At 39.1% G+C, this 17,397-nt stretch overlaps 1 protein-coding gene across 1 annotated transcript in view; it reads left to right on the top strand.

Moving 5' to 3' along the window:
• The window catches only part of FARS2 (phenylalanyl-tRNA synthetase 2, mitochondrial), a 381,318-nt gene that overhangs the window by 170,057 nt on the left and 193,864 nt on the right, over positions 1 to 17,397 (top strand). Inside the window, exon 4 of the mRNA XM_045551632.1 lies at positions 7,085 to 7,245. Coding sequence (XP_045407588.1) covers positions 7,085 to 7,245 — 161 coding nt within the window. The remainder of the gene's footprint in view (positions 1 to 7,084; positions 7,246 to 17,397) is intronic.

A 17,397-nucleotide genomic window follows, 5' to 3' on the forward strand; every position in this document is an offset into this window, starting at 1 on the left:
GTTCATAAGGGATATTGGTATGTGGTTTTCTTTTGTTCTTTTTTAAAGCCTCTTCTTAGGTCTGTGGTTTTCTTGTAGTGAGCCCCTCTGAAATTAATTTTACTTTAAAACTCTATTATCTTTCATTTAGTTCATCTTTCTTCATCCTTATATTATAATTTCTGAAAAAATATGAGTGTTTGCTGGGAATTTCTTTTCTTTTTTTAAATAAGTGAGCCAAGAGTACACTCTGCCATTTATTAGCGCGGTGAGGGTTAAGAAGGCAGAACTATATAAGGAGGCCAAGAAAACAGAACATGAGTATGTTGATACTCTGACACCTTTACCTCCTCATTCATAGCACCAAGCACAGCAAAAATAAAATTAAATATTATATTTCATGTCTGAAAAACTGTTGTGTTTGGGCTTCTACTTGTAGCCTGGTATAAAATGTGTTCTGAAGCAAGGATTTTACTCAGTCTCCAAAAGGTTAAATAGGTCGTTGATCGAGAATTGCAGATAAAAGAGTAAATGTCCTTCCAAGTTTCTCGGGAGAGAATGGGAGTAATCTTCTCACTGCAGGAACGTCTTTGAATAGACAGTTAGGTCTGACTTCATTGTAAGCACCACTTGCTTTCCAAGTTATCTAAACCTTCAGAAAGTGTTAGTCTAAAAAGCTAATTTTCTTGGAAGTTGAAGGATAATTACTCAAATGCATGACACTGTTTGAAATTTAATTTTTTTTCCCAAAATTACTCACCTTCTAGCATTGAGTGACATAGTTTAATAGTATAATGTACCCTTTTTTCCTGTGACTGAAGATCATTGCAAACCTGGAGATAAAGACCTATAGGCTGCCCTTGCCTTGGGATGACTCAAGTACTTGGCTGCTTGTGTATAGACCCCAGTTTCATATTCAACCCCTGGCCATTCTTACCCTTCCCCAGACCTTACCCCGTGTCGCCATGATCCCTTTGGAGATGTCCCTTGCCTGCAGTCTTCACGTTGGCGGTACAGACAGGAGGCTGTGTGTAGATCCTCTGTGCTTGGGGCTCTCCTTCGCAAGTGCTTCTCTCTCTGCAGCTGCAGAGGCAGAGCCTAGAGAGCCAGCTGCTGCTTAGAAGGACTACCCTCTGGGGTCAGAATCTTTTAGGCTCTGTATCTCTCCTTTGACACTGATGACTTCTCGCTATCTTCTTTTCTATTACATTTGCTTCCTCTTCCTCCTCCAATTCCTCCTCCTCTTTTTTAAACTTGCCCATTTCTGGACTCTTCTCTTACATTCTTTTGCTTCTATATGGAAGCTGACCTTCTTAGAAACATTTTCAGCAAAACTAATAAGTATAAATTTTTTTCCTGCGTGGGATGCTCAATCATGTACAGAATTACATTAATCAAAATACCTAACTGCTTCCCATTCTGAATACCCTGTTTAAGTGAGGATGTTCCTCTGCAGTCAGTTTTCTGCTTTGGTGGCTCTAGTTTACTGGAACCCTCTAGTTTTGGAATGAGGGGAAAAAATACTGCCTTAAAGCCTTGTCAGCCCTTGAGCACCAGGCAACAAATTGCAGCTGAGGAGTGCCAAAGACCTGGAAATTATACCTACCTTGGCTAGCAATATCTAAGTGTCTATTTATTTATGGCTCACTTTCTTCCATAAAGAACTTGAAGTGCCTTATAAAAGTGCATACAAGAGAATAAAATAAATAGTTGAGATAATCAGGGCAAAGAGGAAATACGGATAAGAAAATAAAATTGGGGTAAGAGTCACACCAAGAAATGTACCCCAAACACTTGTGTAGTTGTAGAGGTGACCTGCAAACTTGCCTCTAAGCTTTCATGGGCCAAAGTAAAACGTGAATTATGATCAATTATGTAACATATCCTTAAAATTAAAAACAATCCAGTTGTTCAGGAAAAGGAAGTCTTTTCTGTTCTTAAGACCCAGAGGCATTTTCTTAAATCTGAGATCAACTTATTTCCTGAAGCCTGCTATGGAAGGCCACATGACAGAGTGACCAACATCCTTAACAGGAATTCCTGGTGTTGTCTTAACAATGCAATGGGCCAATGATACAATGCAGGGGTGCAATTCAGATGAAGCAAATCTCGATGGGACCAAAATGAAGTGTTTTAAAGGTAAAATTTGATACAGCTCAGCAAATAGACACCACATCCTTTCTTGCAACCCTCCATAAAATTGATTGCAAACTTTTTGGTCAGAATGATTGTGAAAGTCAAAGGTTGTAGGCAGTGGCAGAAAGCTGGAGTCCAGTTGTTCTCTGTTCCTGGTGAAGTTCTGGTCCAGAAGCTTTGACACACAAGGTGGTTGGGATTTTAGGTGCCTGATGGAATGACCCACCGTTCACCATAACACTGGATCCTCTCAGGTAGAGCCAGTCTCCTGTCTTCAGAAAGGGGTCTGCCTGTGTCCACTGACAGCCTCATGGGACCAAGGCTCCTGAGTCGTGCATAACCCTAGCACAACGAGAAACATCTCAGCATAGTCCTGCCAGTCATCCACTTAGGCCAGTGCACATTTCCAATACAACAGCTCTAGACTTTGAGCAGTGTAGCTTTCTAGTGAGGCTTCTGAGAAAAGTACCTGGAAATTGTATGTGAAGGTAACTGACTGTTTTGATCTTATGAATGGAATCATTGGATATTAGCCAATCTGAATAATGACTTTAATTTTAGACTGATGTTAACCTTTGTGGCAATGATTGAATGGCAGAACCAACTATCTATTGTGGCCATTTCCAATGCAAGAAACTGAACGCCTGTCCTCAGCATTACTCCCAGTGTGTACCCCATCTCCTCGCACGGGTGGCCAGGCTCCCCTTGCTGTCGCTTGCCAAGGTGGTTTCCGGCTGGCAATGCTCCTCCTGCTTGCTCTTAGTCTGTTCCATTCGGAAGTCGGGCCACGTCAGGTTGATAGGCAGGTCTTCCTTGACTTGGGGACATATCACAGCTGAGTCCAGACTGCCATCACCGTGGCAACTGGTGGCTCCCTTTCCTGAGTCACGTTTCTGGACCATGCCCCATGACCGTGTTGGGTCTGGCTCCTGGAGGCCTGCTGTGCTCTGTAGCTCCCTGGCTCAGCTCGGAAGAAGGCAGTAAAAGGGGAACTTCACTATTTTGCCGTAACTTTGTGATGATTTGACTTTGGACTTATACCTTTATTTCTTACTGTTTTTGATATTTCTATTCTGACAAATGTCATAGTGTATAGATTCGCTTTTTAAATGGTATTTATTTCTTTTAATTTTGTTACTTCTAAGCATTTTGTGATTGTTTATATTTCCTGTCTGTGAAATTGTTATTAGATGTCCAGAAAGCAATGAATTAAGCATTTATCTATCTCATTTTTTCTCTCCTTCCCTACTCCTTTATCTTCCCAACCCCCAATTGTAAACATTGTGCAAATTTTGTGTTTCAGAACTCCGGCTCTTTTTTCGTTTTTCCTCAGAGACTTCACTCGTTCTCCTTGTTGTGATCCTCAGCTTTGTACTGTGACAGTGACTCAAAGAATCTACCACATGGGAAGTGCTCGTTTGTCTCATTAGTACCAGTGTATGTCTAAAAACCATTTATTAGTAATTAGTGACATATATAACATTGTGTTGAGATTGTTGTCTCAGAACTCTCAGGTTTAGATGTGGAGAGAGAGACTCATAAATGTGGTAGTTGCTGATGAAAGCGTGTTGGTGAGAGGAGAGAAGGTGGCAAACTGAAGTCATCCTTGAGAGTCAGGGAGAATCCCACAGTCAGAGTATTTCAGCCAGTCTTTAGAGGATGGTGGGTGTTCATGTTAGGAAGATGGACAAGTTTAAGAAAAACATGCTGTGTCATGACAAGGACATTTCATGTTTAGAGGCCTGTCAGTAATTTGGGGTGGTAGGCCAGGCGCTGGGTACTGTCGGTCGGGGTTTATGTTTTGTTCCCCAGCCTGATGATGCTCAGGCTGTAGTCTGCAGATTCCTAGGGTTCTACAGATGAATTCTTATAGTGCATATGAGTTTGCTATGGAGCTTCTTAATTTTGTGGGCTTAAAAAAATTATAAGCATATTCTACATCGTTCAAATCATTGCTACCTCGGAGTGGTGCTGGTCCACAAACTGTTTGTTTCCAGTTCATAGTGGGATAACCGTGGATGCTTGGGAGTAAGCATTTAGAAACGTACCACAGTTTGACTTGATTTTCCCATCGCATCCAAGGGTAGGATTTTTTTTAAGTCAGCTTATTGAGGTAGTATTTACACACAATGAAATTCATACTTTTAAAACATAGTTAGAAGAGTTTTAAAGTCATATAACCACCCCATAATCCAAATATAGAAACTTTCCATTGACCCAGAAAGTTCCCTCATATCCTACCCTAGCCAGCCACTGAACTGTTATCTGTCTATAGTTCCACTTTTTCTAGAATGTCATATAAGTAGAATTTGGTTGTAGATAGCCTTTGGTGACTATTTCCTTTTGCTAAGCCTAATGCTTTTGAGATTCATTTGTTTTGCTGTATATATAATTTATTTATTTTTATTGCTGGGTAATATTCCACTGTATGGATGTACCACAATTTTTCCATTAACCAGTTGATGGACATTTGGGTTGTTTCTGGGCTGGGGCTATGTTGAATAAAGCTGTTATGAACATTTGTGCATTGGACTTTCAGTGTACATATGTTTCCATATCTTAGGTGAATACCTGGGAATGAATTGCTGTGTCATATGCTAAATGTATGTTTAACTCAGGGTTTCTCTGTTGATGTTTTGGTTTAGATAATTCTTTGTTGTGGGGGACTGTCCTGTCCATTATGGGATGTTTAGCAACATCCTTGGCTTCTACCCACTAAATGTCAGGATATTCTTGGCCCCTGTTTTGACAACCAAAAATGTCTCCAGGCCTTGGTAAGTATCTACCTTGGTGACTAAAATTTCCCCTAGTTGAGAACCATTGGTTTATTGTAAGAAACTACCAAACTGTCTTCCAAAGTGGCTTGATCATTTTGTATTCCTACTCAGTAATTTATGAGTTCTCATGTGTCATATCTTAATTTTTATTCATTTCCATGTATTTTCTAATTTCCCTTGTGATCACTTCTTTGACTAATGGATTATTCAGAAGTATGTTGCTGAACTTCCCAATATTTGAGAGATTTTTCTACTGTTGAATTCTGATTTATTTGCATTTTGAGCATAGAATATTGTTCGTATATTTTCCATCATTTTAAATATTTGAAATTTGTTTTGTATTCCAGAATATGGTGATGAATGACCCATGTACACTTGAAAGGAATATGCATTCTGTTATTGAGCAGATTGTCATCTGCATAATCTTATATGTGACAAATTGTCAGCCTATGATGTAGTGGAAATTTTTAAAAAGTTCTTCATCAAAGACCAGTGCCTCTCGATCTTTCTGTAGAGTATAGCCCGATGCCTGTGTTTCCAGTCAGCTTTATGATTGTTTTGATGCCAGGTGAAGACTGAAGGTGCTAGTATTTAACTTATAATGAAGTCTTTTTCCTCCTGAATTCTGAGCATCTAATCTTGTGGCTCCATGAGTGTTCAGCCAGAATGAATGGGATCTGTGAAACAATTATAAGTTCTTTACATTTTAGAAAGACATTACATGCAAAATAAAAACAAGGACAAGAAGTTAAACATGGCTTGAGAGGAACCCCATCTGTGTCTCCAGATGCCTGTGCTATACCCCGTCCCTTTGCTATTGAAGAGATTCCCTAATTCTGGAATTTCCTATCACCTTTCTCCACATTTTGGATTTGGATTAGTGTCCTTACCTACTTCTCCTGCCCTAGGTAATAAGTTATCTCATACTCAGTGCCCTAAAACAACACAAACCTTTTATATCACAATTATGTCCTTGCATCAGGAGTCCGGGAAGGGATTGACAGGGTCCTCTGCTCAGGATCTTACCAGGGTGACATCAAGGTGTCGGCAGGGCTACCTTTTCACTGGAGCCGGGTCTGCTTCTCAGCTTATTTAGGCTGTTGGAAGCACTCCTCTGGTTGTAGGAGTGAGGTTCCCGTTTTCTTGCTGGCTGCTGGGGCCTCTCTCAGCTCCTTTGTGCCTTCCTGAGGGCCGAGCCACGGGGCCCTTCCAACATGGCGGCCCACTCCTCACAGCCAGCGAGGGAACCTCTCTCCAGTCTGCCTGGGTGGAGTCGTATATAAAGTAAACCCATCACAGCCATGAAGTCTCATCCTACTCACAGGTCCCACCCACGCTTAACGGGAGGGGTTTACACAGTACATGTGCTGGGGGGAAGGCATCTTGGGGCCAACCCAGCCTGCCACGGTATCCTGCTCATCCTTTAGTGTCCAGTTGTAATTATGTTTCTTTCACGAGCTCATTTCATAAGCTTTCCAGCAGTATGAATTTCTCCCTTGCCTTTCTCCGTTCTGAAGTTTGTATCTTCTCGCTTAACACCTAACGTATATAAAATGAACCCTTAGAATTCATGGTGTTGACATAATCTGAACAGGACACCATACCTTTGGAGTAAGAGGTGCACAGTATGCACCTCACCTTGGTTTGCGTGCTCTCCACACATTGCTGAGGTAGCTCTTACTAAGAAGCAACATCATGGTGTTTTAAGAAAGCTGAGGTTCTTAAAGGCCTGCCACACACTTCCAGAATGTTAACAGTCCACTATGGCTTGTTTTGAACATATCTCCTTATCTAGTCAGCCAGTTAGGGACAGAAACTGTCTTTTCTCTCCCCTCTGTAATCTGCACATAGTAGGCTAAATGTCTGAATCAGGGCAAGCAAAGATGACAGAAAAATCATAACTCGGAGATGGGAATGAGGGCTTAAGAAAGCCTGGAATTTAATCAGAAATGAAAGACAGACATATGACTTCAGAGAGCTTCCATGAGGGAAGTCAGGCGTGTGGGGAGGAAGGAACATGTAAGCCAGGGCACCCTCTTGCGCGTCTTTGTAGCAGCTCCCCAGTGCTTGGCCCCTGGTGGGCATCTACTCAACGTTACTGGTAACTGTCAGGGCCTGGTATGTGCCTGTCTCATCTTTATACTTTTTTACACAATTGTTTTGTTTTGTTTTGTTTTGTCTCCTAATTGTAGCTGGTGCTCAGGACCGAATTGGTTGGGCTTTCGGTTTAGGATTAGAAAGGCTGGCCATGATCCTCTACGACATTCCTGACATCCGCCTCTTCTGGAGCGAGGACGAGCGCTTCCTGAAGCAGTTCCGCGTGGCCGATGTTAACCAGAAGGTGAAATTTCAGGTAAAATGACTTGCAAGATTTCAGTAAATAATAATAAAAGTGGTTATCAAGGATTGAGAGAATCCTGTCCTTGAAAAGAAAACTGTTGAATTTTTAAGATAATGTGAATTTGAAAAGAAGTTCTTAAATAGAGATCCATGAACACACAGGGGCCCATAAACCTTCAGAAATTGTCTGCAGGAGAAAAGAGATTTGTTGTTCTTATTAGTCTAAACAGAGAACCAACTTTGGGCTTTGCTAATATCATTATGAAATATCTATCTTTGTCATTGATGATACTTGTCTCTTAATGTTTGTTTGTTTTGTTTTGTTTTTGATACCAATATAGACACTGGCTTTGCAACGTGTGTCATTTTGCTTTCATTCTGTGTCCTTGCATTAATGGCATATCTCTTACAAAGCGCATGCAGTTGGGTCTGATTTTAGCCCAGATTTAAAGTCTCTGTCTTCTAATTGGACCATTGAACATACTTATGTTTAATGTAATTACTTACATTCTTGGGCGTAATTCTGTCATCTTTTTATTTTTTTCCCGTTTTCCTCAATTATTCTGTATTTTTTTATTCCTTTGTGTGGAAATTGAGATTTGTTGTTTTTATTTTTGTTTTGTGTTATATTTTATTTCCTCCATTGCTACTTAGTTTTGCCACTTTGTATGATTTTTAAGTGGTTACTTTAGATTAAAATGTACATAATTCATTTTACTATATCATGAATAAATATTATACAACTTTGTGAAATATTTAGCAACCTTATAATAGTGTAATTCTATTATTCCTCTTGTTTTTTTGTATTATTGTCATATTTTATTTTCCATATATTATAATCCCAAAGTATATTGTTATATTTGCTTCAGTCAGTTGTCTTTTAAAGAAATTAAAACTATATCGTTTCATATTTCCTTTGATATTTACCTCACTGACCATCATTTCTTTTTGCAGATCTTGGTTTTTCTCTGTGCTCATGTCTCTTGAGTCTGAAGAACTTTCTTTTGTTATAGTGCAGGATGAATTTTCTTAGCTTTTGTTTGTCTGAATGCCTTTGTTTCACCTTTATTTTTCTTACAAATATTTCCATGTGTATAGGTGTCTAGGTTGCCAGGTCTTTTTTTTGCTTTTTTCTTTCAGCATTTTAAACATGTCATTTCATTGCTTTTATCGTTTTTTCCCTGGTTTTCAGCAATTTGACCTATATATGATTTTCTGTCTTCTCCTGCTGATTTTCTGTTGGGTTAATGTCTTTCAGGCATTTTGGAAAATTCTCATATAATATCTCTTCCAACAATTCTACTCCATTCATTTTTCAGACTGCAATTGCATACATGTTAGACCATTTGGCCCTATGCTATAGAACTCTGATGCTTAGGTTTTGTTTTGTTTTTTATTACTGATTGATTTTTTTTTTCTGTGTGCTTTATTTTCAGTAATTTTTACTGTCTTCTCTTTGGATTTACTAACTTTTCTTTCTGTTGTGTCTCATTAACCATTAAGCCTATCTAATGAATTAATCATACTAGATATCATATTTATCCATTCTAGAATTTACATTTGCTTCCTTTTCAGAGTTTTCTCTGATGAACAATACAGTTGCTACCACAGTTAAGTGGCTTAAATTCAGTTTTAAGTGTACTCACAACAGTCTTTTCTTATGAGACACAGACATAGTTAGGAATAGATTTTTGGAGATCAAAATTCATTTTTGGTGAAATGCCATTTTCTTCCTCTTTACTACCTTCCAGTTTGAAAGCCAATTTATGCAATGTATACTAAAATATAATTTATATGATTGTCTTTGTGTAAGAAACTTAAGAACTTCTGATGGGACAGTTAGGATTTGTATACATATTTAGTATATGTTTATAAAATATTTCATAAATTATGAATCTTAGCAAACTATTACCTGATTATTCACTTATAATTGGTATCTAATCTGGGTTAGTTTCCTGTTGCTTATGTAGCAAATTACCACAAACCTAAGATCTTAAAACAACATTTATTTATTATTTTATAGTTCTAAAGGTCAGAAATCCAAAATCAGTCTGACTGGGCTAAAGTCAAATATCAGCAAGGCTGGTCCTTCTGAAGATCTGGGGGAGAATCGTTTTCTTGCCTTCACCAGCTTCTGGGGGCTGCCCTCCGGCCTTGCCTCATAGCCTGGCATCGTATCACCTTCTCGCTCGCTCTCCTCTTTTCTTTTGTCACGTTGCTTTCTCTTTGACTTTTTGCTTGCCTTCTGTCTGGCCTTTTGCCCCCTCTTACAAGGACTTGTATGATTGTATCAGGCCTACCTGGATAATCCAGGATAATTTCTTCATCTTAAAATAGTTTTTAAAAAGCGTTCCTTTAATACTTTTATACAGGGGGGCACTGCAGACTGCGTGCGAAGGCAGAGGTGCATGCCCCACGTTTAGAAGTCCTATGGCTGAGTCCATGTTCCCTCTCTGGGTGGGTGAAAGAGTGAGGAAAATTTAAGGAGCAATAGTAATGAACCTACCTGGCCTATTTTTGTTTCCTTATCATTTGGTCTGGGTTTCCCTGGTAAGCATCGAGACCTGGGAGCAGTTGGAAACACATTTAAGAATCAAGCAATCTGGGCTCTGGTCCTTGCCCTGTGCCTGTAGGTGTAAAATTTAGTATTCTTATACAAAAGGAAATGTAAAAGGTAACATATTTACAGGTTACAGGGATTAGGACACGGGAGGAATCTTGGGTTAGAACTGAGGGGCAATTCTCAGCCTATCACAGTCTGCCTTCTAACTGCAAAGATTCACTTCTGTCCCATGTGTAAAATATGTTCAGCCTATGCCAAGGTCCCCAAAAGTCTCAACCCATTACAAGATCAACTCAAAGTCTAAATTGTCATCTAAATATCATCAGCCCCAAAGTGTCAATCTCATCATTTAGTTATCTAAATCTGGTATGGGGAGACTGTAGGTATAATTCATCCTGGGGCAAAATTCCTTATCATCTATGCACCTGAAACAAGTTATCTGCTCTCAAAATACAACGAGTAGAATAGGTGTTGGAGAGTAGTCAGACATTCCCATTCGAAAAGGAAGAAGATGAAAGGGAAAAAAGGAATCAGTGGTCCCAGGAAATTTCAGAATCCAACCATTAGGTTTCAAGGCCTGGGAATAATCCTCTGTGGCTTTCAGCTTCACCCCCCCAGACCTGTCATTCTGCTGTCTGGGATATTTTTCCTTTTTCATTAAGGGTCCTTGTATTTGCATCTAAGTTGCTATATCAGCCTGGGTTTTGACTGTAGAATTTTGGGAGGCAGATAGCCTTCTTTCATTTATTTTCTTTCTTTCTTTCTTTCTTTCTTTCTTTCTTTCTTTCTTTCTTTCTTTCTTTCTTTCTTTCTTTCTTTCTTTCTTTCTTCCTTCCTTCCTTCCTTCCTTCCTTCCTTCCTTCCTTCCTTCCTTCCTTCCTTCCTTCCTTCCTTCCTTCTTTCCTTTCCTTTCCTTTCCTTTCCTTTCCTTTCCTTTCCTTTCCTTTCCTTTCCTTTCCTTTCCTTTCCTTTGTTTTCTTTCCTTCCTCCCTCCTTCCCTTCCTTCCTTCCCTCCTTCCTTCATCCCTTTCAACCCAAACTGGTGGTGTTTCTGATGATACACCATTCTCAAGAACCTCATAGGTCTCCCATGTATGTCACGAGGAGGCTCCTCTGCAGATCTTTCTTGAGTAATTCATAGTTATTTTGGGCTTCTGTTGAGATGCATGAGAGGATCCATGAATCACATGCTTGATTTCTTCAAATAGCTCTCTGTGTCACTAAATACACTGATCTTTTGATTCTTCCAAGGTACTAACAAAGGGTGGTACAGCCGCACTCTTGGCTTTCTTTCCAGAACACACTTTATTCACAGTGAATCTCCTAATTTTTGTCTCTTTTGCAATCTGGATGGGCTAAGAATTTTCAAAATTTTAATCCTGTTTCCTTTTTTCTTAACAGTTCTTCTCTCAATCTGTTTGTGCTCTTTTGTATTTTACAATGAACAGCAAGAATAAACCAGACTGCATTTTCAATTCTTTGCTTAGAAAACTCCTCAGGTAAATATCCAAGTTCATTGCTTACAAGCTCTGCTTTTCATAGCTAATTCAGCTAGGCTTTCTGGCACTACGTAATAAGGATCCCCTTCCCTTCAGTTTCCATTAACATGTTCCTTGTTTCCTTGCAAGCCCTCACCAGCAGGGCTTGTGACACCCATGTTTCTACCATCTGTATGTTAATGATGATTTGGGTATCTGCAGACGGTATAGGTTTTCTCTACCATGCTCCTCACTCTTCCTTGCTCATCAGTCTGTAACATCCATATTTCTGCAACAGTCCATTTAAGGCAAACTAGCCTTTTGTATCATGGTGCTCAAAATTCTCTACCCGTTAACCAGCTCCAAGGCCACTTGTACATTGTTATGTATTTGTTACAAGCAGCACCTCAGTTCCAGATACCAAAGTATGTATTAGTTTCTTGGCACTGCTGTAACCAATTACCACAAACTTCACTGGCTTAAAACAATGTAGACTTATTACCTTATAGTTCTGGAGGGCAGAAATCCAGTACCAGTCTGACTGGCCTACAGTGAAGGTGTCAGCAGGGCTGGTTCCTTTGGAAGGCTGTCGGGGAGAATCTGTTTGCTTGCCTCTGCCAGCTTCTGGCGGCTGTGCTCAGCCCTGGGCTCCTGACTCTCCACCATTGCCTTTCCCCACCACTTCCCTCCGTGAACACATCACCTTCTCTCTGAATTTTCACTGCCCTCTTACAAGGACTCTTGTGATTACCTGGAGCCGACCAGGATAATTCAGGATAATCTGCCCATCTTAAGAGCCTTTCTTAATTATATCTATAAAGATCTTTTTGAATGTAAGGGTAATATTGCACAAGATCCGTGGGTTAGGATATGGACATCTTTTGGTGGAGGACTTTATTTAGCCTATCACTTATACCTTTTCATATTCTATTTCTTCATGGCAAATTGCTTGCCTTCATCTGTAATTTGTTGTTAGAGATAAGTAACACAGATAGTATTAAAGTGTTAGCCATTTTTAACTATGTAGAGTGTTCATATTTAAATATAAGAGGGAACTAAGAGACCCCTTTTGTCACTTAATATTGTTGACCTGTCTTAAGAAGAATATTTGAAGTGATCATAATCCCATGCAAGCTCTTTCCACGCCATGGGGAGGGGCAACCTGGGGGAAAGGCCTGCGGCAGCAGGAAGCTTGCAGCTTCTCTGGCCAGGAAAATTCCGAGAGCCCTTTGGGATCTACCATATAGCAGGCAGAAATGTCTCTTCCTTGGTCTCCCTTCAGGCCCTCCTGAGTTATATTAGGATCTCTTGGCTTCTGTGGGAGCTTCCTCGGCATAGTCTCCATGATTTGGGTTTTGTAAATCCTTGTGTCTCATTGTCAAGAATGCTGTCCTGGGTGCTAGCAAGTCTCTGATCGAGAGCATCCCTAGCCCTCATCTGCGCAACTCTGTCCCCGAATACCTTGAAACCCATTGTTTAAATCTAGTCAGAAGGAAATTCAAGTTATAATGTGATTTTAATTTTTGGTTTTCATTTCAGCGTATTTTGAGTTAAGTGCTTTGCCTACTATCACTCTCTTTAACCAGCCTGGATCAGTGCTTGAGATACACGTTTGAACAGTACGGAGTTTTGTCATGCAAATGTCATCTTGTTCTGTACAAGAGACCTTCATTCACCACGGCAGCTTCCCGTGCTGTGTTCATTCTGGGTGTTTGGGCCTTCGTGTGTATACTCCTGCCAACATCCCTAAAGTAAAATTTGCTGTTTCAGTACATTGAATGATATTTAGTGATCTAACTTTTATTCATTCTTTAAATGTTTCTAAATAGTCCAAAATTATGTATTCAATGCTTAGTCCTACACAGAATAATACTTGTTATTGAAAATAACTCAACATTGCACATTTTTAGGTACATATTTTATTTAAAAGTTACTGTAACTTGGGAGGCTAAAGCGGAAGGATCCCCTGAGCCGCGGAGTTTGAGACCAGCCAGGGCAACATAGCAAGACCCTATCTCTAAAATACAATGAAAAAAAATTAGCCAGGGATGGTGGCATGTGCCTGTAGTCCCAGCTACTTGGGAGACAGAGGCAGGAGGGTCCCTTGAGCCCAGGAGTTCACGGCTGCAGTGAGCTATGATTGCACCACTGCACTGTAGCCTGGGCAATAGAGTGAAACCCCATCTTTAATAAAAAAAGTTATTTTTTTTCATGTCCATACTGTTTCACAAAGTCAGTCCTCATTTGGTGAAATGATTTCGGCAATGTTGGTAGTTATCTTCTCTCCCAGTTGAGGGGTTTTGCTGGCCCTTTTCTGTGGCCACAGACTAAAATATTCCTAATCCTGGATGCTATCTCAGATACTTGTCATTGCAACAGGAATAGATGGGAACAGGTGGGTAGTGGCTACAGCCCTACCATACCTCACTCTATTCAAGCTAGTCATAGTAATCATAGTGAGTAGTTAACTTTCCGTTTGGCCTCGCTCTTTGTCAAGCACCATCCCAAGGCCTTTACACACCCCAACTTAATTTTCTCAGTAGCCCTCTGAGTTTGGTGCTGTTATTCTCCACATTTCACACGTGAAGAAACTGTAGCTGAGTGGTCATCTCAGTAGCAGCATTAGCACAGTGTGTTGTTTATTCAGGGCTTCAGGGAGGCAATTCCTAAAGTTTAACCTGAGTATAAAATTCATAGGTGGATTATTAGAGCCAGAGGATTTAATTTTTTTAAAATAAATCCAACAATCGGAATACAGTTTACAGAAAATAAAGCATGGAGTTTAAATGATCTAATTTATGAACTTACTGGTAACAAGCTATGAATGTTAATACTTCTCATATTTCAATGTGCAAATCACCTGTGGATCTTGTTAAAATGCAGATTCTATTGGTCCTCTTGATTTTGTCAGAGGTAGTAGCTCTTTAACCACTTTCTTGAGTTATTTTATAAAGTTCTATTTTTCTGTCACTTCTGGGAGTAGGGTTTGTGACTTTTATTAACCAATAAGTAATTTCACCAGATTCTCAAATTACTTGCATAAAGATGAGTAAAATAGTCTTTTTTGCTTTTGAAATTTATTTTGTATACTTGGTTATTTTCTCAGTATCACTTCTTATTTTGTGTTATTTGTTCATTATGATACATGTGTGTATCTCATAATTACACATATTAATTATATATATAATTGATGACATAAATGAAACAAAAACAGGTTTGGCTAGTTTAAGTCTTAAATATTCCTATGACTAGTGTGTATTTAGGTAAACTTTGGTGCTTTATAAAGTTATTTTTAACTGCTTCCATTTTTCTTCTTCTTTTGAGTAAAAATTAACATTTTGCTTAAAGGGTCAACTATTTCTTTCTCTCATTTTTTTTGTTTTTCCTTAATTTCAGGATATTATGGGGGCACATGTAATTATTTTCTAATTCAAACATATACAGAAGTAGAAAAAATAGTATCAGTGAATCTCCTTGAGCCTCTTGTCATATTCAATAAGTATCAAATTATAAAAAAAAATACAGATTCTCATCTGGTGTATCTGAGGTGAGGCCTGAGATCTGCATTTCTAGCAAACTCCCGGGTGATGCCACTGCTGCTGGCCCAGGGACCACACCTTGAATCATAGTAATGACGGACAGAATTATTCAGCGTTTCAGGGCCTCAGCTCCATCATCTGTAAAATGAGATGGTCTGACCAGGAGGTTAAACTCACTTCCTCCTCCATTGGACTCTCATTTTAAGTTGAGTATAACTATTACAATAAGCAGGTCTATAATTTGATAGCTTTTGCACTTAATTTTGAAACTCTCTTCTTTCTTCTTGCCCTAAATTTTGTCACCATGAATTTCAAACAGAGCTGCAATACTGTTAAACTTTTTTTTTGATGAACTGCTGAAGCTTTTCTTCCTTCCTTCCTTGTGTGTATTTGTCAAGGTGCAGGGACTATGTGAATAAACTCATACAGTTTAAATGCACTTTTAAAAAAATTATACTTAAGTCAGGATTTGCTGGTACACTTGAAGTAATTTGTCAAGGGAAAGTGTTAGTATTTAAATCAGAAAAGAAATAGAACTAGAGATGATGAAAGAAAAAAACAGAAAGGGCAAAGAATTTGGAAGCATCGGCAGGACAGTGGCTGTGAAAGGTCTTGTATCAACTCAGTCATCTGTGAGGTCAGTCATGCCTGGGCTCCTGGAGGAGACTCTGGGCCAGAATTTATGTTTCCCTTTGTGTGGCAGCAAGCATCAGTGGTGAGGGCTGCATTCTGTGAGGCCTGGGAGTTTCTTATAGCCAGGATTGGCTCTTTTTCCTTATTTATGTATGCCTTCCAGCAATCACAATTCAATACACCACTCGTCTGTATATTAATTTGTTGCATACCTTATAATACCTGCCATTTGTTGAATGCTATGTGCAATTCATTGGCTAAATACTTTGCTTATGTTAAAGTTTTTATGTACCACAATGGATGGGGTGGGTACTACAAATCCACTTTATAGATTATGAAACTGAGGCTTGGCACCACCAAGTAACTTGACCATACTAACTCTACTAGTAAGTGACAGAGCCAGGGTTTTAACCCAAGCTGACTCCAGAAACCTCCTAGTTTTGAACTAGTAAGCTCTTATTGTTGCCTATGCCAAGATGCTGTGTTAGATACTGGAGTTGGTAAGGTGAGATTGACAGTTCTTGGCTTCAAGTTGTTTCCAATCTAGAGGATGAGACAGAGTTCTCAAGGGACACTTACAAAATAATATGGAACAGTGATGGAACTATATATAAGTGAATGTAGAATTTCATGGATACTGACCAGTGAATGTGGAGGTCAAATTTTCTTCTTCCTTTCTTTAATCCTTTTTTGCTAGTTAATTCTCTAAGTCCTTCCATGTCTCTCCAGAATTGTATTAGGGCTTGAACCTGTGATTACTTAAACTAATCTCCGTAGCTTGGAATAGCTCCTAGAGCAGGTTTTGCTATCATTATCATAAATGTTCTGATAGAAACTTAATGCAGGATTTTGCAGTGTTTCCTCATTCTATTCCCAAATAAAACCAGCTGTGAATCCCATCAGCTACATTGTTTTGCAGTGAGGTTAATGGATCTCAAATTTTTTACTATTTCCATGTGCATTTTCCCCATTCATCTCCCCCAAAAGTACATTAATTATTTTCTTTTGCTGGAAAAGAGGTTATTATCCCAGAAGAAACTAATAGAAAGGGATAGAGGAAGAAATGGGGGAGATGACTAACCACAGAACCTTTTATCTGTGTTCAGTAAGCATTGTTGACTTACACATAAGGAGAAATGCAGTGATCAGAAAATAGACACGTTTGTACTGGGAATCGTTACAGGGCTTATACGGGAAGCACTTACAGTGGAGCCTGTCACACTATAAGTATTTAATCCATGTTCACTGTTATTTATATTTTCACCACTGTTGCTACTACTGTCACTGTCACCACCACCACCATAGCTACTGTTAAACATATACTGTTTTGAGGGCAGAAGCCACAGTCCTCATGATTTTTGGTCTTTTGTACCCTCAGTTCTCATCTTCAGCTTGCTTTGCTAACATGGATGTTATGTAACCAAAGCCTTTGACATTAGGACATTCCATTGTCCTATAGTCTATTGAGTCCTACAGATTGTGGCCCCATGTTTGTATTGGAGCCTCTGTCATCAGAGGCCTGTGGATTTATGACTGCTTTTCATTTTTGTGAAAACAGAAGCTCTTGGGATATGTTTTAAGTATTTAGAGTATTGCAATCACAAATTTCTTTCATGTTTATTAAGGCACTTTTGAGAAGAATGAGGTCCTCAACATCTGGCATAGTTTTCTTGTAGTGTAGATCAGAAGGATGTGTGTTATGTGATCTTAATATGTATACATATTCAATATTCTTCTTGCATTTTCTCTGCTATCAACCTTATGGCAATGTATAAGAACTTTCTATTTATAGATAACATATTAAACCTTAAATCTTACCAACATCTATAAAATTTGACAAATTATGTGTAATATATTTTAGGAATTTTCTATCTGACTGGAAGAAGTTTTGGTATTTCTGTCTCTGGAGTCAGAGAGATATTTTTATATACCATATAGAATCAATTAAATGG

The sequence above is a fragment of the Lemur catta genome, chromosome 5 (assembly GCF_020740605.2).
Source record: "Lemur catta isolate mLemCat1 chromosome 5, mLemCat1.pri, whole genome shotgun sequence".
NCBI classification, from domain to species: Eukaryota; Metazoa; Chordata; class Mammalia; order Primates; family Lemuridae; genus Lemur; species Lemur catta.